The 27,956-nt window shown below is 37.9% G+C and overlaps 1 protein-coding gene across 3 annotated transcripts in view; it reads left to right on the forward strand.

Annotated features, from left to right (window-relative positions):
* The window catches only part of CNTN3 (contactin 3), a 336,826-nt gene that overhangs the window by 169,870 nt on the left and 139,000 nt on the right, over positions 1 to 27,956 (forward strand). For all 3 annotated transcript variants that reach the window (XM_007985007.3, XM_007985008.3, XM_073009925.1), the window contains one exon: positions 10,153 to 10,248. In XM_007985007.3, coding sequence (XP_007983198.1) covers positions 10,153 to 10,248 — 96 coding nt within the window. The remainder of the gene's footprint in view (positions 1 to 10,152; positions 10,249 to 27,956) is intronic.

A 27,956-nucleotide genomic window follows, 5' to 3' on the forward strand; every position in this document is an offset into this window, starting at 1 on the left:
ATTGAGCAAATGTAGGAAAAGAAAGCCAAATTGGATGTGGGAGTCTTTGAGAGAATAATAAGAGGGAAGTTGGAAGAGGAACTATATTAGAGAAAACACCAAGAACATAGGAAAATGCAGTGTCAAATATGAGATGGCAATTGGACATCCAAAAAAAATATCTGGAAGGCATGCAGAAAATGCATGTTTTGAATCAAAATTTGATGGACATATCATTGATATATACATAGTGTTAGAATCTTGAGACTTGGTGAGTTTCCTGAAAGAATGTGAAGAAAAATGATAGTTGCTATCATTTATTTAACATTTATAAATTAAGCACTGTTTTAAGTAATTTACACGAGTTATCTTATTTCTTCCTTGCAACAATAGCAGAGGTAATTGCTGTCTTATCCTTAATTTACTGATGGGGAACCTGTGGATCAAGAAATGAAGTAATATGCCCTGTTCAAATAGCTAGACAGAGTCAGACAAGGGATTGCACCTAGATTTGTCTGACTCCACAGGACAAAGACTTGACTTCAATCCAAGTTAAAAATTGAAAGGAAACATGTTCATGGATGGTAGAGAGTATTCAGAAAAGCTGGGCGTGAGATGATTGGAAGGTATGTTTTATTTTTAAGATGGGGTGAACTGTGCATGTTTGAAAAACTGTAAGGAAGACAAAAGAGAGATGGAAACAGGAATCGTTATGAAACCAGAGACTCAAAAGGAAAAATGAAACCTTGTACTTGTATAATTGTTTTCATTTTTCAAAAGGCTTACAGATCTGGTATGCTAAGGTTCCTCTCTTGAAAAGCCCTGTGAGGTTCAAAGGGTGGATATTGTACCCACTTTACAAATAGAATGCATGCAGACAAAGGGCAATCAAGTGACACACCTGTAGACCTGCAGGCCTGGATTATGGTCAGAAGATCCTGATGTTCCAATTTCCTGTGTTCTCTTCCTAAATTTCACTAGTAGAAAGTTAGGAACTCTGCAATGCAGACACTAATAATTTAACTTTGGTAGGAAGACCCATGATGGAGATCCTAAAGAAAATGAGATAATGGATGCTTATTTCAGATATTCTTTGATGACCTACACAATGCCAAGAAATATGTGACAGTCTAGACATAGAAAGATGAAAAGGACAAGGCTCTAATCCTGGCAGAGCACCCAAAATAGATGAACAAGGTGGGAAAATATAGCAGTATAGAAAATAAGAAAGAACAACAATAATTTCAAAGGTTTCAAAAAAGGGATGTTGCCAAAGCTGGTTTGGAAGATAAATAAAAGTCTTCTGTGTCAGTGAAGGAGTGGGAACCTTATATGCATGGCATGGGCTAGCATTTTTGTGCTTGGGGAAAATGAAAAGCTTGTTACTGCTTAGTGTATGTGGCTGGCAGTTGACAGTGTTGGAACAATGTATGGGAGGCAGATGAAGCTGAACTATGAAATACCTATGTGAAAAGGTTTTGCAGAGTATACTTCGGTGCTTAGGGTCCACCCGGTGCCTACATTTTCCAGGTTGTGTTTCAGAACAAAACAATAGATCCTGAGGATAGTAAGATCTTACTAGATGCTTTGCTACATTTCCTAAATAGGCTTAGAAAAATACGAAATACTTCAGTCTCTGCTTGGAGACTTACAGTGCACACCTGTTTTAAAATCATTCAAAAGGCTCGGGCTTAAGGAAAAAATCTGTTTGTGGTAAACATTTTTGGTGCCCTGTATCACACCTCTGATGCCCACCTCTTAAGCATTTGCAGAGAGAGTAGACAGTTTCTTGCAGGTTCATAGTGGAAGCTCTGATGGAGAGGAGGGAGTCGTTGACCCCAGGGAAATTCCTCCACTATTGGGGTTGGGAGCCTGTATATACCCATGACTCCTGTCTTTCAAATGGATGATTCTGGATAGCCTTTTGTATGGTTGTCAGAGGTTCATTTGAAATCAACTTCTCATTGCCTACAGTAGCAACTTCAATAATTTACCCAGATGTTGAATTTTCCTCCATCTCTTCCCTTTCCTTCCCCACTGCCTCTAAGATCACGCCACATAAACTATGTCACCCAAGTCTTTTTGGAGGCTCTGATTAGGGGGAAACAAAACTAAAACACTATTGAACTTTTGTTGAATAAGCTATTATTTTTCATAAGGGTAAAGCTTTATTTTCCTAAGACACACTTTGCCATGGGAGAGGTTTCCCTTAGGGGCTTTATACATAATTAATTATTTTGAGAATTGGACCAGCAAGAAAGAGAACAAAAAAAGGAGGAGACATTTTGAATGTGGGTGTTGGGGAACAGAGCAAGAAATCATGAAAATAATGATTGAGTTTTGAACATGCTGATACTGAAGATAACTAAGAGTCAGTTGTTTATGTCTAATATTCTGATTTAGGAGATCTTCTTAGTGCTTCTGCATGTGCCATAATGCAGGAAGAAAGGTGTGATCATTCACTGAACTGGGACTTTTGTATTTTTGTAGTGGGCATGCTTTAATGAGATTTATCAGCTAACTGAAACTTTACCACTTGATTGCAAAACTGAATCGTTGCATGGGATTCTTTTTTACAGCACGCTTGTCCAACCTGCAGCCCATGGTGGCTTTGAATGCAGCCCAACACAGATTTGTAAACTTTCGTAAAACATTATGAGTTTTTTTGTGATTTTTTTTTTTTTTTTAGCTCATTGGCTATTGTTGGTGTTAGTGTATTTTATGTGTGACCCAAGACAATTCTTCTTCCAATGTGGCCTAGGGAAGCCAAAAGATTGGATACCCCTAACTTACAGTAAGGGTGAAAACCATAAATGAATTGCAGTCTTCATTTTGATTGCTTTTCTGGGTATGTTCATTGGGTTTTTTCTTAGCTTTTGCATAGCAATGCACAACTTTCTTTTATTGGTAGCGACCTGATTCTTTCAAAGGCAGTCTTGTCATTTACACTGCTCATGTAATGATTTAATTTGATAACTACCAATCACTAAGCATTTCAACATTAAACATTAAAGATGTTTAAGGTATTACGTATGGAAGACTATTACATTGCCTGTGTCTGTGTTCCTGGTACAAATTGTCACTACTGGATAGCATTTTTCATTTTAATTGAAGAGGTAACACTTCACCTCATAGCATCAAATAGCGTTGTATTATACAAGTAGTAAAGCTCACATCCAGTTTTCAGTGACAGTGATTTTACTTGCTCTTCATGCTGTGATCACAAGTAGATATAAAGCATTTTGAGGCACAGCTCTTCAGTTTTTAAATGCTGAGACCATTTAGTCAGCTGGCCACCATTTCAGATATATTGCCACTATTATGTTCCATTTTAGTTCTTTTAGAGGGAAAATGGCTTGTTTTACTTTGCAGTCTCTTGACATCTTTTTTAATATTTCTGTGCCCAATTGCACATATGGCCTTTGCCAGCATTTCCCATAAAATTTTCTACATAGAATTATTTGGTCAAATACATTTAGGATACTCGATAATATCCATTCCACTTTAGTAGACATTATCAGTCCATAATTTATATTAAGGTCTCTGACTTATTCTGCATAAAGAAACTCATTTATCTTGGCTTGACACAAGTTTACTCAGATTTACTTGTTGGGAAATGGTAGTCATTGTTCTGGTTGATTTTAAGTCATACAGAGATAGACTCGTGCACTATACCCTTGCAGTGACACCGAGTGATATTTCACATACTCTGCTTGGTAGTTCACTACCTAGGTCAATCCAGGTGAGAAACCAACACCAACAATACGTAGGAAGGGGAAACAGATTGAGCACAGAATGTCAGAGAAAGTCAGAGTGACCCCAATTTCTTTTCTCCATATGCATTGATTGTTTCCTGGGATTTTCCTTGCCACTGCATGGGAAGATCAACCTGAAGTGCAGAGCTTCGGTAGGCAATAGAAAACCAGGCCCAATATAGAACATTAACAGACATGTATCAAGGTGAAGATTTTTATACACCAGAAATGGTCCATGTGAATTTTTACAAAAAGCTAGTCACAAGGAGGAGTGTTCTTTCCTAAGCTCTCTCTCTGCACACCTTTCTTTGAGGTTGACTTTGGGGATAACTGGCCCCATGTTGTGACTGGAGCTTTGGACTGTGGTAGAGGAGCACACAGAGCTGATGGCCAGAAGTGGGGTCAGCGAGCCACTTCTGTCCTGTAGGAAATGTGGGGGAAGAGGAAAGAAAATAAAAGGAAATACAGAGAGCTGGATTTTATCTTTGCTTGCTTGCTTATTATTTTTTAATTCAGACTTCCCTGGTTTATACATACTCATTGTGTATGTGTATTTAGTTCTAATTTTATCACATGGGTGTTCATGTGTTGACCACCACAGTCAAGAAAGAGAACAGTTCAGGTCCCACGAGGATCCCTCATAGTACCCTTTGATAACGACACTCCTTTGATAACGACACTCCTTTGATAACGACACTCCCACCCCTGCCTCTACCTTCCCTAAACTTGGCAACCACCAATTTACTCCCATTTCTGTTTTTGTTTTAATTTTTTTAAGAGATGGGGTCTCACTACATTGCCCAGACTTGTCTCTAACTCCTGGCCTCAAGCAATCCTCCTACCTCAGCCTCTGGAGTTGCTGGGATTACAGTTGTAAAACACCATCCTCAGCCCCAAACCCTGTTTCTAAAATTTGATTGTTTTAAAGTTTTACATAAATGGAATCACATAGTAAGTAACTTTTTGGAATTGGCATATGTTTGTCCGCATCATTTCCTGAAGATTCATCAAAGGGGTTGGGTGTATGAAGATTTCACTGCTTTGAGTTGCAGGGTAGTATTCCATGGTATGGATGTAGCAATGTGCATTTAACCATTCACACATTGAAGGTATTTGGGTTGTTTCCAGTTTAGGGCTGTTACACATAAAACTCTGTGAATGTACAGGTGTTTTTGTGAACAAGTGTTTTCATTTCTCTAGGATAAATGCCCAAGAGTGCAATTGCTGGTCATATGGTAGTTGCATGTGGTTCGTTTTACAGGAAACCAACAAAAAAAAAAAAAAAAAAAAAAAAAAAAAAAAAAAAAAAAGTTTTCCTTAGTGGCTTTAACATTTTACACTTAAGAAGACAATGTCTGAATCATCCAGCCTGCTTACATCCTCTCCAAGATCTAGTGTGTCACTGTTTTGTTTTTTGTTTTTAGCTGTTTTGGTAGGTGTGGAGTGATAACTCATTGTAGTTTTAATTTGCATTTCCCTGATGTCTAATGATGTTGAACATCTTTTCAGGTCCTTATTTTCCATCTGTTTTTCCTCTTCAGTGAACTGTTTGCTTTGTGTCTTCTTCCCATTTTCTAATGGAATCATATGTTTTATACTATTGAATTTTGGACAGTCTTACTTATTCCAGATACTGTTTCTTTAGTGGATAAGTGGTTTTCAAGTATATCCTCCCAGTTAGTGGCTTTTCTTTACATCCTCTTCACTTGAACTTTCACGGAGCAGAAGTTTTAAATGTTGATGCAGTCTGGTTTATCAGTCCTTCCTTTTAAAGACCATTCAATTGGTGTCAAGTCTAAAAACTCTTTGCCTAGCCTTACATCCCAAAGATGGTTTCCAATATTTTTTAAATAAAAGTTCTATAGCTTTATGTTTTACATTTAAGTTTGTGGTCTATTTTGAGTTGATTTTTAAACTGAGTAAAGTTTCAGTTGATTTTTTTTTTTTCTATCCTTCCATTGAATTGCATTTTTTCAAAAATCAGCTGAGCCCATTTTTGTAAATCTATTTCTGGGTTCTCTGTTTCACTCTATGGATCTATGTGTCTCTCCCTGTGCCACTACCGCATGATCTTGATCATTGTAGCTATATTATAAGCCTCAATATTAGGTAGAGTGATTCTTCCTGCTTTGTTTTTAGTCTAGATTGTTTTAGGCATTCTAAGTCCTGTGTCTTTGCATATAAATTTTAGAATAAGCTTGTCTTTATCTACAAAACAGAAAGAACAAACCCAAAACCATGCTGGTATTTTGATCCGAATTATATAAACTTATACACTCGTGTCACTTAATGACAGGGATATGTTCTGAGAAATGCATCATTAGGTGATTTCATCAAACATCATAGTATGTACTTATTATACTCAGATGGCATAACCTACTACATACCTAGGCTGTATAGTATAGACTGTTGCTGCTAGGCTACAAACCTGTACAGCAGATCACTTTACTTAATACTGTAGGCAACTGTGACATAGTGGTGAATATTTGTGTTTCTGAACATATCTAAGCATAGAAAAGGTACAGTACAATATAAAAGACAGGAAATGGTATATCTATACTGAACACTTACCATGAATGGAGCTTGCAGAACTGGAGGCTGTTGTGGGTGAATTGGTGAGTGAGTGATGAGTGAATGTGAAGGCCTAGGACATTACTGTACATTGCTGTAGACTTCATAAACACTGTACACTTAGGCTACACTGAATTTATAAAAATATGTTTCAGTAATAAATTACTCTTGGCTTACTGTAACTTTTGTATTTATAAACTTTTTCATGTTTTATAAATTTTGACCCATAATAACACTTAGCTTAAAACACACATTGTAAAGCTTTACTAAACTGTTTTCTTATACACTTATTCTATAAGCTTTTTAATTTTGTTTTCTTTTTAAGTGTTTTTGCCAAAAACATTTAAAAACACACATGTTAACCTAGGCCTACACAGGATCAGGATCATCAATATCACTGTTTTCCACCTCCACATCTTATCGCACTGGAAGATCTTCAGGGGCAATAACATACATGGAGCTGTCATCTCATATAATGACAATGCCTCCTTCCAAAAAACTCCTGAAGGACCTACCTCAGGCTGTTTTATGTTTAACCTCTTTTTTTTTAATTTGTAGAAGTAATATATTCTAAAATAACAAAAAAATTATAGCATAGTAAATACATAAACCCCTAACAATTGTTTGGTATCATTCTCAAGTATTATATGCTATACATAATTGTATATGCAAAACTGTTATGTGACTGGCAGCATAGTAGGTTTTTTACACCATCACCACATATACAGGAGTAATATATTTCACTACTGTATCATGATGGCTATGATGCCATTGTTGTAAATATGGTCTGGCCATGTATGTGGTCCACCATTGACCGAAATGTCGTTTTGCAGCATATAACAGTGTATTAATTTGGGAAGAACAGCAATTATGTTGAATCTGACAATCCATGTACATAGTATGTGTCTGCATTTATTTAAGCCTCTCCTTTTTTTTTCTTTTTCATTAGCATTTTGTAATTTTCAGTATACAGATCTTTTGCATGTTTTGTTATGTGTAATTCACCTGAGTATTTTATTTTATTTGGAACAATTGTGAGTGGTTTTGAGTTTTTAATTTCAGTTTTTACATTTTTATTGTTAGTATGTACAAATTGTAACCTGTAATCTGCTTAGCTCCCTTGTATTTCTGATGCTGGGGTGGAAAGCACTTGGTCTTTCACCATTAAATATGATGTTAGCTGTAGTTACTTGTAGGTGTTCTTTATCATCTTAGTTTGTTTTTAAAGTTCAAAATTGGGCTATATATAGCTTGACTTACATTTGGGTGACACTTGTAATCTTGCACTAGATATTTCAATGATCTGAAACTTATTAGACATTGACACTACTCTTTTCCCATAGTTCCTAGTGTTGCAAAGAAGGAGAAAAGTCTCGCTATACCTTGACTGTAACATATATGTTCTTATACATCTATGTTGCTCCATCTGCCTCAGAAAAATGCCCACCCTGGCCCTCTGACTGCTACTGCTACTGCTACTGTCCGTCTGCTTGGCCGGGTTCTGCTTGTTAAAGCCTTGGTTACACCTGTAGATTACGCAGTCCTCTGTATACTTACCCCCTTTTCAGCAAAGTGCCACTTAAAATGTGCCATTACGATTAAGTTATTTTTCTTTGTTTCCTGATGCTACCTCCGTGAACTGGCCATATCAGATATCTAGAATAATATTCCTTGCACTCATGCACTGCAGAAAGAGTATCAATGCATGTATCTAGACCAATGGGAAGATCTGTGCCAGCTATATTTGTGCTTAGGCAAAAGAGATTTTACCTTTGGGGGAGATATTACTGGTTTCCCTAGAGCTATTCTATACTTTGTTGCATATTCTAGCTAAAATCAGTGATAGAAAACTTCCACACCGTGAAATAATATATGGCAGAAGATAACTAGGAATTGGACAGGAAGTCAGCAATGATGATACATACTTGATCATCAAAAAATAATCTTGGGAAATTCCATGTATGAGCTACATTCTGATATGATGTACTGCCCCATTTAGCCATTGGAAAACATTTGGATGGTCCAGTTTTGCAGTTCTAACTCAGTTAGTTACATTCCAGAGGCTTAATGTTTTGAGAATGTTGCATTTTAGTTACAGATTTTACAATACTATGTTATCGTATAATTTCTGCTGGATAGCTTGTGGTTAAAATAAGTCCATCAACTGTTTTTTTCTCCTTTATGGGCACACACAAGAGAGTTTTGCTGAATCACTTTACTCCATGTTTAAAACTTCGCAATTTAATACTACTTTTCAGTAACAACAATATGAGGCACATAGGCCCTCTTATTTCTCTCTGATATACTGCTATATAGTCCTTAGAATATCCTTAAATGTCTACAGGTTCTGGTTTTATCAATTTGAAGGTAATTATTTTGCTTTTTATATTTTTCAAAGAAAAGTTGAAACTCTCCAAATTGTATTCTAAAATACATCTCCTGTTTCACTCTGTATAGACACCACTTAGGCAATTTATATAAGCCCTTAAGAGCTGTGAAATCAGTATATTCTTTCAGAAATTGACAGTGCAATTGTTCTGATACAGAAAGTGACACCATAGAGTATTTCACAAGCATTTTTTTTGTAAGTCAGAGTTTAGAGAAACAGATCTTTCTTCCTCTTTCCCTATAGACTAAAGCATTTTTAAAAACGAAGTCAACAGAATTTTCTCTCTCCTGTAATTTAAGTTGGAAAGAATGAATCAGTGTTTGCTGTACTGGATTGTCATTGGAAGAAATTAAATGTTCTCTAAAAATAACCGCTGGTAATCAAAATAGTATTTGCCCTTGATTGCTATTTTTTTTTAACTTTTTTAAACACTTGAAAAATTCTTTGGATATTTATAATTATTTTTAGCAGCTATAAATAAAAGGGAATATGCTGATTTAAATTACTGTTATCCTTTGAATTCTACGTACTTGGTAATTTCCAGTGACAATATATCTTCTACAGAGCCCTTCACAATATGGGAAAAATAGGACTTGTACTCAGAAACTGAATATTTTCACATATTTTTGTAAATAAAAATAATTATAGGTAGAATAAAATCTATTTAGGCTATTTATGATAGAATATTTTAGGAGGGAAATTCATGAATAGTTGGTCATTTTTACAAGTTAAAGTTGAAAGTATTCATGACATGGTGAATCACTGGTGAATGTGAAAGTCATATTTATGTGTATTTTTGATTTAGGATATTTCATTTCCTTTTTTGAATTATATTATCTGGTTGGTTCATTCTGATATACACTTTGCCTTTGGATAGTTTATGCCATTTTTGACACTATTTCAGCAACATGGGATCAGTGGGTATATATTTATATTGTATTGCTGAATTTCTAGAAGTTTTAATAAAGAAATCAGCTTTTCTACCTCAAAGCAAATAGTTTTCTCTCTAGGTTCTTGGAAAGAGATTTCAAAATTGTTCTCCATGCAGGAACAGAAACCCAAATAGTGTATGTTCTTACTTATAAGTGGAAGATAAATATTAGGTACTTATGACCGTAAAGATGGCAGCAATGGACCCTGGGGACGACTAGAGTGGGGAGGAAGGGAGAGGGGCAAGGATTAGAAAACTACGTACTGGGTTCCGTACTCACTACCTGGGTGATAAGATCAATCATACCCCAAACCTCAGCATTACACAATATAACCACATAACAAACCTGTACGTGTACCTCCTGAATCTAAAATAAAGGGTGAAATTCTAAGTAAATAAAAATAAAAAATTTTAAAGAAAAGAAGCAAAAAATAAAATTGTTTTCTAAGAGAAAGGAAGGTCTTGGTGCAAAATTTGTCATTTAATTGGCCTTGCTGAAATTCAGTTTTGTTTTATTTTCAAATCAGATCTTGAAAATTTTAAAACCAAAATGAGGAGTACAGTGTCTGTGCGTGAAGGCCAGGGAGTTGTGCTGCTCTGCGGCCCCCCACCACACTCTGGAGGTAAGTCAGGCTCTGTTTCTGCTTTTCATATTTATTAAGGTTCAGGGCAAGGCCTGCAGCGCATGTACTGTTATTGCATCTGTAAATTACTCTGAGAAACTTGATAACCTGGGCATTAGATTCTGTCAGCTGAGTTGGAATATGAGGAACTCTACAAAAAATAGTCCATCCAGAGAAGTTTCTAAACAACTGACTCATTGACTTTTGGGGTTTTAAAGACAAGAGAGATCACATTCGCTTCAGTTACCTAATGGTGCTAAACAATGCTTTGTCATTACACCAGTATCATTTGCTTTTTAGTTTTATGCCATGTCAAACTAGATCTTTGCTGTTTGTCTGCCTCTCTTTCTCTCTTTCTCTCTCTCTCTCTCTGTCTCACATGCACACAAGCTTATTAGTATGTGCCAATAAGCCTCTTTATATATGTATTTTATATATATATATATATATAAAAAAATGATATGTGTGTATATTCACATCATTTACATTGGGGCATTGGAAGTGCAAATTTTGTGCCATATTGGTATAAATTGAAATATTACTAGAAATTCAGAACCTTACCAAGATAGTGACCCAGAGTAACAATGAACTTCAGCACATATGAAAATAATTGGATTATCTCTCCAGTATGAGCCTAGAGTGCTGGTTTGATTTTCCTATCATGCTCTCTATTACAAATGTGGTCACTTGCAGGAACAAAGAGGGCATTATTAATGAATAAATCACTGTTCTCAGAGAAACACACATTTTGTTATTGAGAGGATGAGAATTACTGGGAGATAAACAAGTTAGAGTGGATCTTTCTGACCAGAAGCAAAACTGAGAAGTCTACTTGTCATTATAGTAAAACTTACTCAAAGGAAAACATGCTGGAATTTATTTGTTCTGTGCTATATAAATTACAGTCCTTTCCACCCAAGGAGTTGTCAGTTTTGATCACAAACCCTCAGCCCAATAAAACAGATATCTCCCATCTTCAGGATCTGGCCACTTGAAATTTGTGAACCATCTGGAGCCTGCAGACTTGGACTTGAGTAACAAATAGGATTGCCAGCCATCACGTGATCTGCTGTGGGTTTAAATTGTGTTCTCCAATTTATTTCAAGGGTGTCCATAATTGCTGAAATCTTGACGTTTCAGAAGAACTTTAACTTTGAAGGAAAGCATGGAGCTTCTTGATTGCAAACAAACTAACTGAAGTCAAACTGTCTTGACAAAAAATTGGGAGTTTGCAGGCTCACATAACTGGGATGATCAAGTGGCTTCTAGTAGCACTGTATAGTTTTACAAAGACATATGCCATCAAGAAGGACATGCTGTCTCGCCATGGGGTGTGGGGTTAGTGGATGGCCACCAGCTCTCACTCCTTCCTGGTCTGCCCCAGCTGCAGAGAGACACTTGCCCATAGTCACACCCCTCTTGAGGAAGGCCACATCTAGTGACTGAGCAAGGCTGGGGTATGAAGGATCAGCCATTTCTGACCAACACTGGTCGTTTCTGATTGAATCCACAGCTTCCTGTCAGGATGACCATGTCTTTGTTGGACCACATCACAGTTCAGTTTCTTTCTCTTCCCAGTTGAATCCTAGTTTTCTCCTTTCATGGGTTTTGATCATTGATTAAAAGCTTATAGTCCAAACTCTATTTAGGGTCTGCTCCCTGAAAACCCAATTTGTTGGATTCAGGGATTGAACCAATTTCATAAACAATCAATTTTTCCCTATATTTCTTGATTCCACTTCTCTCCATATTGCCTCCATTCCCATGTATATTCCTTGTGGGGGCAAAGGTGGCCTCTGACAGCTCTAAGCTCTGTGATCCTTAATGCTAAATATCCTAATGAAGCAGACATCCTATTTCTCTATGGCTCCTGATTCTTTTAGAATCAGCCTTATTTATGGGAGCCCTGAAGCTGAGGGCTTGAGTCAGTCGACCTACTGACAAGCACTGGAATGAGAAAGAAGCAGTTTCCAAAGGAAGTGTTTTATTATGAGAAAAAAGAGGGAGGTATATTAGACAGAAATAAATAATTGCTAAAACTACATCTAGGAAGGAAGTATCAAAATAATTTAAATTTATATTGTCTCAAATGGACATAAAATAATTGCTGGATAGTCTTGGTTGTGATCAGTTTTATAGGTGTTGACCCAATTTAAAATTCCAACTGAGTGGTTTTCTTTAAGTGTTATTATGATTAGATACATTCACTGATTGGAAAGGAGGAACTTTTTGGTTGGCTAAGTATGCACACATTGAACATGTCTTAGCAAGCTGTTGGATGAAGCATGTCCCAAAAGATAAATCTATTTAAATGTTATAAAATTGGAGAACTGTTAGCCCATCACACCTATCCTAAGTAAAGATACCCTGATTTTTCTCTGCCTTTGGTGACTTTCAAAGGTAGTCCTTTCATTTTATCTTTTTTTTTTTTTTTGAAGTGGAGTTTCACTCTTGTCACCTAGGCAGGAGTGCAATGGCGCAATCTCAGCTCACAGCAACCTCCACCTACCGGGTTCAAGCCATTCTCCTGCCTCAGCCTCCAGAGTAGATGTGATTAGAGGCATGTGCCACCATACCCAGCTAATTTTGTATTTTTAGTAGAGACGAGGTTTCTCCATGTTGGTCAGGCTGGTCTCAAACTCCAGACCTCAGGTGATCCGCCCGCCTCGGCCTCCCAAAGTTCTAGGATTACACGTGTGAGCCACTGCGCCCAGCTGAGTCCTTTCATTTTTAAAACACTAGGTTGGGATAACAGTGGAAGTCAAATAGGTGAAGGTGAGAAGAAATCTTCCCAGATGAACCCAGAACATGCATAGGAGAGCAAATAGCATTGACCAAAAGCATACTTCCCTCAGTTCCAGATTGTGCAGACTTAGATGCTAAAAAATGTGGTGCTCGTTGGTCCAAGTGTCTGTAATGCTGAGGTATTCACAATTCACATCCACTGTCTTAACACATTGGCTTATGAGCTTCTTGAGGACAGGCCTATGTTGGTGTTTGTCTGCACCCAAGAGTCTAGTACAAGGCTGGTTTGTAGCAAACAGTAAATATTGGTTGAAGAAATGAACACATTCATGTAAGGAATACGTTTTTTAAAATTTGGCCAGTTATACATGCTTTTTGAGAGTTCACTGGAAACTTTGTGGAGATATAATCATTTAACAGCCAAAATGCCCTGGGTGCCAACCAGACAGGTGCAGGCATTGACAGATCAGAGTAAACTCTGTCCACAGCAGCTGGTATCAGCCCTGCTTCATCACCTTTTTGACTCATGGCCTTAAATTCAGTAGAGGGTGTGAGCCAGGTCAGAGAGCAGCTGAAATTGTCACTCCAGGGTATACCAGTACAAGCAATGAGGGGTTAATCAGAGAGCTCATGGCCTGCACTGTGGCCCATTTGGTTTTCTTCCCACAAAGTCGCACAGTCCCTACAGGACACGTGCTTGCTCTTGTCTGTCTTCCACACTTTGTGTTACCTTTATTCACTTCACATTTCTTCATTTCTTCATCTTGGTTCCTTCTCTGTGGTTAGAAATGTTTAAATTTGTTATTTTTATGATTACTGAAGATGCAATCATATTTTAATTGTCTGTTGTATTCCCTCTTGTATCAGCCTAACACAGTAAGCAAAGAAAGGCAGTAATAATAATCATAATAACCAGCTGGGCACAATGGCTCATGCCTGTAATCCCAGCACTTTGGGAGGCCGAGGCAGGCAGATTGCTTGAGCTCAGGAGTTCAAGACCAGCCTGGGCAACATGGTGAAACCCCACGTCTATCCAAAATACAAAAAATTAGCTGGACATGGTGATGCACACCTGTAGTCCCAGCTACTCGGGAGGCTGAGCTGGGAGGATCACTTGAACTCAGGAGGTGGAGGTTGCAGTGAGCTGATCGTAACACTGTACTCCAGCCTGAGCAACAGAACGAGACCCTGTCTCAAAAAAAATAAAAATAATCATAATAGTATTAGCCTCTGTCTATTGAGTGTTGCTTAGATGCCAAGCAGTATTCTAGTCCTTTGTGGAAATTACCTTCTAGTGAGATTCTTTTTGGGTAAAAGTATGGGGAGGAAGATGAGTGACAATGTACAGTAGAGTCTGGAAGCTGAGTCGTGGAGATGCTAAGAGCGTGGGCTCTTAACCAGCCATTGCCTAGTGCCTTGAGCCCAGACTTCCTGTTTAAAATGGCACATGAGTCACGAGGCCAGAAACTAAGCTTCAGCACAAAGCCCTCCAACTTTTATTTAGGGCTACACTTTGGGAATTTGCAAAGTGTGCCTCAGAGAGGAGGCGGCCAACCTAAAATCACAGAGCTGTGAAGAAGTAAAACTAGAACCTGGAGGCTCTGACTCATGACCAGGGCTCTTTCTAGTATGGCATGCTCTAAACCAGCACCCAGTTGCTGTTCTCCAAATGAGAAGGCACAGAGTCCTCAGCAGAAGTGACACTGTCCTAAGCCAAAAGCTTCTGACGTTTCAAAATCAGAGGCAGCACAGTTCATGGTTTTGTTTTAATTTTCCAGCCCATTGTTTAACACATCGGCACTGCTTAAAATCACATTAGAAGAAATATCCCCAGAGTTAACTAAATGTTTTGACTCATAATAAAATTGTGTTAAAATCTCCTCTTAGTGCAGTAAGTTTATAACTTTCTTTTGCTTATTTGGGATAAAATCCAGAAATGTTCTCCACAACTAGATTAGGAAGATAGTTGTGGAAAAGGCCTAAATAAGGATCCCAAAGTGTGGAAACTGCATATGTTAGTCATATTTCCTTAATTCATCTATGTAATTTATGAGATAGTATCAGCAACTCGAGGCAGATTTGCATAAGAGCATTTGCCATTTATTTGATACTATAATAACAAAAAAGCGTTTTATGGTGGAAGACAATGAGGAATTTTCCTAGGAATCCCTGTAACCTCACAGCAACAGACTGCTGTCATCTGAGAGGGTTCTTATCTCCCCATCATTCTGTGTCATTTTCTGCCACTTCCTAGTCATTGCTTTCTCTGCAGAGCAATCCAGCACCTCTATGAAGCAAGAGGAATTCACCTCCCAAAATATGTTAGAAAACTAGGAAATCAAAAGCCAGAAATAGAGGACTGGACGTGCATCACCTGCAGCATAATTATTAATCTAGTTATCGGTCGTGTGAAAAGCTGGGAGTTCGTGTTAATTACCATTCAGTTGCTGATATCACTACACAATCATTAGACATTCATATACAGGAGAAAAATTACCCTGTTTTCAGTAAGGTCATAAGACTAGTTCATGGGCACCTTGTGATAAATATTAATCACTTAGGAATTCATAGTTAATCAAGTTATTACATACATGCATGTTAATAAAGAGATGAGTTCTGTTCAACAATGGCTGATAAAAATTTATTCTGAGTAGACGACAGGCTTGAGTCTGTCCCAGTGTTTAATCAGTAAATGACTTCTGTGTCTTGATTCAGCTTTTCCATATCTCTGCTATGCACATATTCTTGAAATGGAAGTCTTGTACACTGCCATTCACATATTATAACAACATAGCCCTTGGGATGGAAAAAAGAGAATGTGAGATGCCAAACAGCAGGTAATAGAGGCTGAAGTGACATTATGCTAAAAATTGCCTTGTAAACCCTGATGTGACAAAGGTGAGAACTGTTAGCAACATGCCCAGATGGCATGGGATTTACAACTTAGGTATCAACATCTTTATTTTTTTTTTCTTTGCCCAAGATGGATAGACTGAAAAACAGAAGTCAGCTCAGGTAGCTTAGCTGAGAGAACCTGAAGAAAAGGCACTAAATAGGCATCTTCATCTCTAGGAAGACTTGTCCAGTTGCTAGACTTCATCAACGCAGTGAGACACATGACTAGTGTTTTTAGATGTGATTGTGTCTCAAAACAACAATTTCCTCAAACAATTTAATCTGTAAGTATAATACAGCTTCATCTTAGGTACACAGTTTTCCTTGAACAACACTTTGCTACTGTTCTGCAGGTAATACAGTTAAACTTTACAATGGGCCAGGTGTGGTGGCTCACGCCTGTAATCGTAGCACTTTGGGAGCACGAGGAGGGTGGATTACCTGAACTCAGGAGTTCAAGACCAGCCTGGGCAACATGGTGAAACCCCCTCTACTAAAATACAAAAAAAAAAAATTAGCCAGGCATGGTGGTGCATGCGCCTATAGTCCTAGCTACTTGAGAGGCTGAGGCAGGAGAATTGCTTGAACCCTGGAGGCAGAGGTGTCAGTGAGCCGAGATCGCGCCTTGCACTCCAGCCTGAGCAACAGAGTGAGACTCTGTCTCCAAAAAAAAGAATAATAATAATAAAATAAAATTTTAATAAAATAAACTTTAAAACATTAGCGTTTTTCAAAATCTTGAAGTCAAGAATACATAATACATGTGTAGGTAGTGTCAAAATAAAAAAGATATAGAGATGAATCTATAAATTTGATGTTTTATTTGGGAAGAAAGAATATGCTTTCTAGCTGGGCATGGTGGCTCATGCCTGTAATCCCAGCATTTTGGGAAGCCAAGGCGGGCAGGTCACCTGAGGTTAGGAGTTTGAGACCAGCCTGGCCAGGATGGTGAAACCCCACCCTATCTCTACTAAAAATACAAAAAGTAGCCGGGTGTGGTGGCAGGTGATTGTAATCCCAGCTACTTGGGAAGCTGAGGCAGGAGAATTGCTGGAACCCGGGAGGCAGAGGTTGCAGCGAGCCAAGATCTTGCCATTGCACTCCAGCCTGGGCAACAGAGTGAGACTCTGTCTCCAAAAAAAAAAAAAAAAAGAATATGCTTTCTGCATTGGACGTGGTGGCTCATGTTTGTAATCCCAACACTTTGGGAAGCCAAGATGGGAGGATCCCTTGAGGCCAGGAGTTTGAAACCAGACTGGGCAACATAGCAATACTTTGTCTCTTTAAGGGGGAAAAAAAGAATTAAGAATATGCTTTCTGGCTCCCATCACATTTGTATCAGAGGTCACTGTGTAAACTGCTTCTCTAATAGCCCAGTGGTTTCCACCTTCCCTAAAGGAGTAGGTGCAAAAGTTGCATTACAGCAGCCCTTTTGTCACCACAAACTGCAAGATCAAGACTAGGAAGCGGATGATTGATAGGCTATTGAGAAATTGGCATCTGTACAATAGAATATTACTGTTTATTTATTGCTCCTATCCTGGGGATAGGTTAGCATGTCATGGCAAACAGTTAGGTAATCCATCTGTAGACTGAATGAGTCTCAAAATTGTAAACTATTTTTTTGAATATGTCAATACTGATGTGACTATTGACATTTTCAGGAGTTCACAATATTAACAGATTCATAGTCGCATTAAGACAAGTATGTTCTGAATCGATTGACACATAAACCTTAGCTGCTTTTATATGGATAACTGTAAAATATTTTGATATCTAAAGGAAACATTTGTTGTACTGTATAGACCATTTTGTAGTTGGAAATGGAGATGAAAATCCTGAATTTCTCCAAAGTGCCTGAATGTGGAAGCTGTGAATTTAAAATATTCATTGAGTCTGCCTTCCAACTTTCCTTTTTTTTCTCTTTCTAAATCTGTCCATCCAGGCATCATTCCATCCATCCATCCATCCACTGTATTCATTCGTTGATTTACTCAAGTATCCATCAAATAGCTGTTTATTTGTGGAAGATGTGATATGTCTTATAATAAGGTTTTACTATAATAAATATGTTTCTTCACTTGAATAAGATTAAGTAAGAAAAACTGAGCATATTGCTCATGAAGTTGATAGAAATATATCCAAATTGATACTTGTTGAATACTGCCCGAAACCACTCCCCAAGAGAAAAGCACTGAGTTCAGTTTGCAGGAAATAGGAAGATAGATAGGAATTCTCTCCTCAAGTAATGAAAATGATGAGTTTGCTAGTGACTAGTTAAGCCTGGAATGACAATAATAGATGCCATTATTATTGGCCAGACACAGAGCTTATTGCTCCTAACAGAACTTCAAGGAAGAGATTACTACTCTCATTCTACATTGACAAGCCAAGGCTCAGAGCAGTTAGGTGATTTGTCCAAACCCACGTCATGGTAGATTTGGGCACCTAGGTCTGTTGCTTTCTGTGTGTTTTTTTTTTTCTTTTTTTTTTTTTTTTTCTTTTTCAGAATGTCCCTCTGTTGCCCAGGCTGGAGTGCAGTGGCACAATCTTGGCTCACTGCAACCTCCACCTCCCAGGTTCAGGCGATTCTCATGCCTCAGCCTCCTGAGTAGCTGGAACTACAGGCACATGCCACCACACCCACCTAGTTTTTGTATTTTTAATAAAGATGGGGCTTGGCCATGTTGTCCAGCCTGGTCTCAAACTCCTGACCTCAAGTGATATGCCCGCTGTGGCCTCCTAAAGTGCTGGGATTACAGGCGTGAGCCACCATGCCCAGCTAGTCAGTTGCCTTCTGATGGAAAATTTTCCTGTGCTCACAAACATTGTAGGCTTCAATTATTTTTTATTTACACATTTTCCACCTTCTAAAACAGTGTTTCTCAGACTCCTTTAATAGATACAATGTAACAATGAAAACCTTTTTAAGTACCACCGCGCCGCAATCACACTTACACATACGCATATATGAAGGAGGCAGAGAGGGTACAAACTGGGCACCTAGAGCTAGACTGCTTAGTTCCAATTCTAACGCTGACATTACAAGCTATGAAATTTGGAATAGGTGGCCTAACCTCTGTATCTCTTATTTCTTATCTGTACATGGGGAATAATCACAGAACCTACCCTTATAGGATCATTGTGAATATTTAAGAAGGCAATCTATGTGAATTGTTTGAAATATCTGATTTATTTATACACATGCAAATATACTACCATCTTAATATGTTTATGGAAAAATGTAAAAATTTAAAATATCTAAATAATAGTACATCTATGAAGGGGATTAACTATACTTTCTTTCTGTACCCTGTGGGATTATCTGGCTGGGAATATCTGTACCCCATTTTAGAAAACATGATTCTAGAAAATGTTTGGGTTTCTTTCTTCCTTGGATTATCTGTGGTTGAGGATGAAAAAGTTAAAACAATTATGTTTAGAGAAAAGGAATGGAGATGGCTTTGAGATGCCCATCATGTACTAGCATCAGTGACCCCAGGGGCCCAGCCAGTACATTGCAACTGACTTCAGCTGATTGGCCCAGGCAGGACACCTGCCACAAGATGAGCCAATCAGATGCTCTCTCCTGAGAATTGACCTGTAAGCCTACAAGTCTGAATTTGAGAGTTTGAAACAGAGCCTTTCTATCATGTAGATTAGGCAGCCAAGAAAGCTGATGCCTCAGGAGCAGAGATGTAGCCAGACAGAAACAAGAAGAGACCAGGGGCAGAGATTAAGGACGAAAGACTGCCTGGGCTGTAGGCTCCCCAGCTCTCATTTCTTGGTAGCTGTTTTCTAGCCCTTGGGTTCTATGAAACAGCTCATGTCTGTATATCACATTCTGATCCTTACTTAGGCTGACTCTGGTAGGTTTCTGTTTCTTACAAACAAAAGCTCATAACTAATGCAATGGACATCATTTTAGGATGATATGTATGTATGTATGTATGTATGTCTGTAGTAATGAAACATGCAAGGAGAATAGGAAATTTAAGGTAAAAAATAGAGAAACAGCAGCTATATGTTTTGACAGCTGTCCCTGGGGCTGTTACAGCATCCCTTTTGGATTAAAGTCAGCATGGAACATACCACAAAGAACTCTGGAAAGAGTCAGGGTCATGGAAACAACTTCGAGAAGCTGGATTCATTCATTCATTACGACTTACACTTTCAGTCTACAGGCGAATTTCCCCTAAGCATCAGAAATGCCCCTGACCACTTCTTACATTTTTCTCACAGCAGCATGGCTTCACACTTCCCCCTTCCATTTTATTCCCAGATCCCCTAACTGGTCTGCAGTAGTAGGATGAGAAAATAATTCTTTCTCACTCTAAAGACAGCCGAGTCTTCTTGCTCTGATTCCATCCACCCATAGACAGAGGAGCCTTAAGCCCATCAAATAATTACATGTGGAAACTCAGGGGCTTAAATCCACTGTTCGAGAGAGAGTGCTTCAGCAGAATTTATTTTGATATGGCAAAGTTCTGACCTATGTTTTCTGCTTTAAGTAAAAAATTATCTATAAATTAAGAATGGTAAAGGCTTTGTCTCTTATCCCAAAAAGAAACAGAATGACCATTAGTTGATGCTTTTGGTCAAGAAAAAAAAAAAGACTATAGGAAACACCAGGTGAGGTCCAAGAATTGATCTGTGCACTAGCAAGTGGGGGAAATAAAACATTGGTTACTTCCATTACAATGCATGTGTGTGTACCTGTGTTTTAATTAACATTACACATGCTACTGTAACAAAGAAACCTTGCAATGTATTAGATCAATTGATAGGTATTTCTTACACAGATAAAGTCCAAATCAAGTGTTTTTGGTCATAGGGCAGTGTTTTGTAAACTCTAGTGGCTCATTTAGGGGGCTTGTTTAAAATGTAGATTCCACAGTCCCACTCCCAGAGATTCTGACCCCATAGAGTGGGATCTTTCCTGGAAACCGGCATTCTTTATCAATGACCCAGGAGAGTCTTGATTCAGATGGTTTTTGAGCCACACTTTGAAACACTTTGCCTTCAAGTCATACAAATGTAAATGCTTTCAAAATCCATTTAAAGGAATAGAGAAATATTTATGCCAGAGCAAGTGCAAGAGTTGAGGTATTTTTGTGGGTGAATTTTATTAAGTAGGACATTTTAAACTCTAAAACAAAGTGAACTTTGTGGCTTACATGGAACATTGATACTCATTTATTTATAAGCTACGTAATTTCCATCTCAGCAGAATTTTTTCCCTAAACTTTAGCTGTCTTGGAGAGACAAAAGTATGAGGATAATTTTTTTTAAACTTTTACAAAAATGCTGTCTTGGAGAGCAAAGTTGCTAGTCTGTCTAGTTGTGTAACTGAAATTTCCTGGCTTTCATCCGTCCACCTGCCCAGGTGTGGAGTAGCTAGTGGGTGCTTCGTAGTCAACTGCACTAATACTCACAGAGACTGAGCACCTCTCTTACCACTTGGTTAAGGTTTTGTAGTTTTTGATCCTCACAGGCACCGCTTGGCACCTCACCCCAGAGTGGTTTGAATTTGTTTCTGTTGTTGTTGTTTTTACTGTGCACCTGTGCCTGCGATTGTTGCTCTGTCTGAAGGAAAACACAGGTTGGCCTTGTGGGAAGGGAATTTCAAAATTGATCCCCTTCCTTTTGAGATGTGGCTTTTATTTAAAACCTGTTTTTCCTCCTTAAATTGAGCAAGTTGGACTTTGAAATGATACCAGGGTTAAAGGTAAGAAATTGTAGAATGAATCATGCATGAAGTTTTCAGTAAGAATTCTGTCACAGAAACTGCACAGTGATCACCTTTCCCTATTCCCACAGGTCTGCAGCAGCCAGGCAAGTGATTCAAATGAAAGGAGGGCTAGGATTTGAGGCTTGGGCAATTATTTTCCTGGTAACAGCTAAATCTCTAAACAGCGTCATTTACTTTATTTGCATTTTTTAAAATATAGAAAATGCAGTTCTTTTTTGAGTTTATTAAGGATTTGGCACATGCATTTCCCATTTGCTGGTTACAGTTCTTACCATGTTTTTTTTCCCTAACCATGGCTAAGTTAAATTCATTAGACACAGACACACTTTGTATATAAAACACATGGAGATATTTTTCACTATTTATGTGAAATTTGCTCTGCATCCATCAGCTTTCACTAGGTTATGTTGCAGCAACAAACAACTCCAAAGTCTCAGAGGCATCTAAGAATAAAGATTAATTTCCTATACATGTAGCCTCTAAACAGTGGGTTGGCTGAATCTATTCCATGTGGTTTTGGTGTTTTGGGAAAGAGTGGTCCCAACCTGGGACGTGTCATTTTCATGACACAGAGAAAATAAAACTGTCTGAACTATGCAAGCTGTTCACAGGTGGTATATACATCACTTTTGTTCATTCCATTTTCCAAAGTAACTGTTATGGCCAGTGCTGACCAAATGGGCCAGAACTGTCCTGCCACAGAGAGGAGCAGCAAATAATAATAACGTAATTCACCACATGCTCTTATTTTTTTCTTGAGTTATTTGACCTTTGTAGTCTTCCTTTCAATTTTTCCATATTTGACAGAGATCTGCATATGATAACCAGTCTACATTATTCCAACTCTACTATAAAGAAAATAATATATAATAATGAAAAATGGTATAAAATTCAGTGTAGAAGGGATTGTGGTAAACTGAATGTTCCACCTGAAGGGTTCATGGGCTACTTAGCTCTAGTGGATTATTGCCATGGAGAAAGTCAATTTTTAAAGAAAAGCCAGAAACTGTATGCTGGTAAAATTTTCCAACGTTTTTTAAATGGTATGGATGAACTACTACATGGTTTGAAGGTGGCTTCAGGCTACAGGACACAGCTGAAAGTCTGCTCCTTTAAGGACATTTTTTACTGATAATAAAAAAAAAAAAAGTGAATAAGCCTCATTCAGTTAGCAATCTGAGGGAATACAAATATGAGAAACAGTCAAGAGGATGGTTTATAAAGTCTTTAAAAATCCACTTTTCATTAGATTCAGGGGTACATAAAATAATTCCAAATGAAGCTAATTAAAGCAGCTAATTATAGGCCCTTAGAGGCCTGTAGTATCTGAAAGTAGCGTCTCAGTCCTGGAAACAGTTTTCCAAATTTGTTTTACATACATTTTCTGAAGTAATTAAACATTCTCCCCTTCCAGTCTATTTTGCATCATTACTTTTCTTAGCAAATGTTTTATGCCCCCAAAGTGAGGACAAATCAGTCAGCTAAGCACAACAGAGTAGGGGAAGTCTAAAGAGTGAGATTCTATTATACATAAATACAAACTCTGTAATATTTCAGATCAGTTTTACCTGGAAGAAGGTGAATTTGAAAGATCAGTTGACAGATGTCAGCTAAAGCTCAGTTCCAGTGAGGACATGTTATGTTCCCCAAAGTAAACACCATAGCTAAGCAGAACTGTGCCTAATTCTATTGTAGCTATAAGTAAATCGCTTTTGTTTCCAATGTACATTCTATGTAAATTCAGAAATTTAAGGACCTTTCCTTTTTTTCTAACATATGCAATGTTTTCCGTGACATTATTGTATCTGAAAGTATTAGGCGTTTTGCAGCCCACTCCTGTTACTTCTTCTAAATTCTGATTTGGTTTTTATACAGCCTACCACATTCTCTCTGTACCACTAGCATTTACTGAGCACCTTCCACACTGAGTAACATTGTTAGCACTGCCTTCCTGGCAAGACTATCTAATTGATGGGTTGATTCGTGAAATACAATTGGTAAAGTCTGTGTTCCCAGTAGAGACTCCTTATTTTCTCTCATGGTTTTATACTTCTGTCAGCATATGTTCTGCTTAGACATCATTTGGGTGACATTGAGCAGCATTTTCAAAGTGTGTTCTTACAGAATGGTAATAGGCCCCATGGAAAAGTATGAGGACAATTTAAAAAGAAAACTTTTTCAAAAATGTTAGGAAAACAAGAGTGCATCTTGCTTTTATTTCTCAGAGCTTTTAATGGGATAATATTGATTTTACCTATCAAAGAGGAATAATCTAGCATGCAACATTTCCTAAACTTATTTAAGAATAAAACTCTTTGTTTATGGAGCATCTTGCAGGACCAGATGTTCTGAGCAGCACACTTCAGGAAGTGGTGATCTAGCTTAAAGATAGGGTTCACCAGTAATTTTCAAAATATCCTCTGCCAAGTGCTCTGAAGGTTTGTGAAAATACTCAAGGGGGCAGCTTTGTGTACAAACGCTAATTTTCATAGCTTTCTCTTCAAATAGAGTGATTTTTTTTTTTACCTATTTTAAATGTTATTCTTCCACATGAATATTTTTAAAGATAGGACACTGGGCTGACAAATTATAAAGAAAGAGAAAGAAAGAACAAAAGGAAGAAAGGGATGGATGGAGGAAGCAAGGTAGGAAGAAGGGAGGGAGGGAGGGAGGAAAAGATAGAGAGAGGAGTCTCTTCTCTTATTTTATCAGTGAGTAAGTAGAGTCAGTTGCCTGAGTTTATTCAGATTCAACTTGACTGTTCACTTCTTGATGCGTTAGTGGGTCATTTCTTTCCTATATCATTGTGAAATCTGGAGGAGTAAATGAAGGGATGCTTTGACTAGTTAATGTACTTCTGGCATTTGTAAATTCAGTTAATTATGTATGGATCACATTACATCTGTTCTGGTAATAACAGGCTGGTGTTTACTGTTGGGGAAACTAGTCCATCAATCATCTGTAGTCATTGATCTTCAGATAAGGGGACCCATTCTGGCGGGCTTACAGTAACCATAGTGTGTTTTCAGCTCTACTGCCAAAACATATTGTATTCCACAAATCTCAAGAAGACCTATTCTGTTTCCACTTGAGATGTGAAATGACATCTGAAGTGGTGATACATGTAGACTTAAAGCAATCTTTTTCAGTCATTATAACCTTTAAGCACCACTAATATCCCCCAGGATTCTTTGACCTTTTCTCTCTGTATTATGCTTTTTGACAACTCAGAGAGAAAAGCAGTACACCTGACATCTGGTATAAACACGAAGTGTTAATTCTCAGCACACACTTAATATTGCCAACCACTTACAGATACTCATGTGATGTGTTTTGTTTTTCCCGTGGCTCTCACATGAAATCTGTATGGGTTTTCTTAATTCAGTGCTAGTAAGCAGTAAAAGTTATTTTTGGTTTTCATAGCTGTGGATTTGAGTCTCAGATTCACAGGTTAGGTGGAGGTCAGGGGTTGGACAGTCCTGAGCCATACAATGGGAGGATTGTGTTCTCTACAGTGTGAAAGTAGAGAGTAAGAAGAATTTATGGGCTATTAGAACAAGATACAGATACATAAAGAGAATTGTAACATCCACAGGGTACAGTTAAGGCATTGAATCTTTCTGTGAGTGGAGTGTAGGAGAAGCAAAATTCCGTATTTCCAAAATGCATTGATTCACACTGCATCTCATAAAAGGTGTTAAAGAATTCATGACTTCTTTCTGATCCTTGGTGAAGTATGTTGGAAGTATGTATTCCAAGCTGAGAAACATCAAATATCTTCAACAAAATTGAAAGAAATGCTGGTTTGCTAAAACCAAGTCATCACAATTAGAACATCATAATGCAATGTAGGCATTTTCCAAGAAGTAAAATGAGTTTAAAAATTCAAATTTAATGGATATTCCAATAACTCTGAATTGCAAGAGCTTGAAAATAAGCTAACAATTGGCTTCTTAGTCAAAGAAAGTGCCATTAAACAGATAACCTGTGAGTCTCAGTTGAAGTGTTATGTAGAGAAATGTTAAAACAAAAAATATGAGACTGTTCTGTCCAAGGAATAGTTTCTATATATATTTTTGTGAACTTCCAGTTTTTGTACACATGCTTAGGGACAGATTTCTAAGATAAATTGTAATAGTATGGAACAACCAACGGTTGGATTAATAGTACTGTAGAAACCCTTAGACAAAATAAATATAAGAGAGTTTATTTGATCAAAGAATGATTCATGGATCAGGCAGCACAAAAAACTGAAAGAGGTTCAGAGAGCTCCGCTCTAGCAACAAAAGTGAAAGAATTTTATAGGCTGAACATGAAAGCAAATAGAGAAATTATCTAATTGGTGATAGCTAGGTGTTTGCCTAATTTGGGTACAATGTGACCAGGCATTCGCCTTACTTACCTGGATATGATTCAGTGGGACGTTCCTATCTGTGTAGCCAGTTGCCTGGTTGGCTGTTCATAATTGGCTAAGTCTTGCTTTGTTTGGTTTTAGTCAGTTAAAAAAATGTTTCCAAGATAAGTTCCAGTTTGTTACCTAAGAGCTCTGGTCTTAGAGAGACCAGGCGAATGGCCTTCTTATTTACTTTAACATGACCCAGGACCATGGTAAGACATTCTGATAAAGGACATAACATATAGCCCTTATATATATGCAAGGCTCTTGAATAATTTGTTCATGGAAGACTGCTTCTTCTAAGCTGTGTGTAGTGCATTGGCAAAAGAAATAGAGAACCTTTACACCTGAAATAAAAAATAATAGAATAGAATGAAGATCTGTCTAGACAATTTTACTCTATGTTAGTTCCAGGAGGATACTAGTTAAGACTTTGGGAAAACAACCTCCAGTTACTCTTTATGAAACAATGATGTGACTTCATTAGAAGACAAAAAGAGAGATGAATGATATGAAATTCTTCTAAGATCAGAGAATGCAAGAGCACCTCATGTAGGGTAATTACTCTGAAGAAGGCAAAGGAGATTCTTACAAAGCTGCATACAAGATTTCAAATGAAAAGTCTAGAACATAAATACCCTGTCTAATTACAAAGGGTTACCACAATCTCTGCCATAAATTGGGAAATGAGATGGGAATGCATATGGTTGAGAATGGCCCTCGAGACCTGGCCCCATTAGGAAATGCATTGACAAGGATCCAAAAAGCAAGCCGGTTTTAGGCCTCAATTATGTCCCCTCTAAAGACAGGGATAACTTCCAAATCTCTGTTAAAAGAATTAACACATGCACTGACTCCTGAGTGAACATTCCGTATCCTTGACTTTCTTTTTCTGTGATACCTTTGAAAAACCAACCATTGTTACTGTACCTGGGAGATAATCCAGGATAAGACTTACTCAATGCCAATCTTTTATTAAAGGCCTACAACATTATATTCTGGAGAATTTTGTTTTCCTTTTTTTTAAACATTAGTTAGATCAGATTTTCAAAAGCATCTCAGAAATATTCCTAGTCTTAAATCCAGGGATTTGTATAACACAAACTTGCAAGACCAGTGGGAAATTAATTTCCTTTGAAGAACATTAGCTTGAAGTTTGCACCCTCCCACAGTGGAGCAGAATTTATTCAAATGTTGTTGATGACCTCTTAAGGTCCTACCTTCCCTGAGCTATAAGCTGACTGTAGGAAGGCAATGATTGTCTGGGCCATTCTGGCTAAGCTGGAAAACATCAAGTCAAAGAAAGGTTAACTGGAGACTCACCATGCTGCTCACAACCACCAGCAACCATTGGGGAACTTGTAGTGCATATGGCTTCTATGATATCACATAGGAGAGAGAACACAGTTCCTTTAAGTGACAACAAGTTCTAATACGTTATCAAAATGAGATACCTTTCAATGGATGCCCTGAGGTGTGCATGCATCCATTGATGCACTATCAGTGCACCTTGTGCCCTACCATCAAGTATGTATTTGTCAGTCTTTTTCTTTTTTTACTTGTATATATTAGTGGGGTACAAGTACAATTTTGCTATACTGGTATATTGCATTGTGGTGAAGTCAGGACATTCAGTGCGTCTGTCACTATACTCACCAAGCAACTGCCCATCATCCACTCCCCAGTGTTTTCCAAACTTGCTATTTTAAGAAGCAAGTTTCGAGGTCTTTTGCTAGGTCTAGGTCTTCTGCTAAGAATATTTGTCCTGGCTGGGCGCAGTGGCTCACACATGTAATCCCAGCACTTTGGGAGGCTGAGGTAGGCAGATCACCTGAGGTCTGGAGTTCAAGACCAGCCTGACCAACATGGAGAAACCTCACTTCTACTGGAAAAAAAAAAAAAAAAAATTAGCCAGGCGTG

Source organism: Chlorocebus sabaeus, chromosome 22 (assembly GCF_047675955.1).
Source record: "Chlorocebus sabaeus isolate Y175 chromosome 22, mChlSab1.0.hap1, whole genome shotgun sequence".
Lineage (NCBI taxonomy): Eukaryota > Metazoa > Chordata > Mammalia > Primates > Cercopithecidae > Chlorocebus > Chlorocebus sabaeus.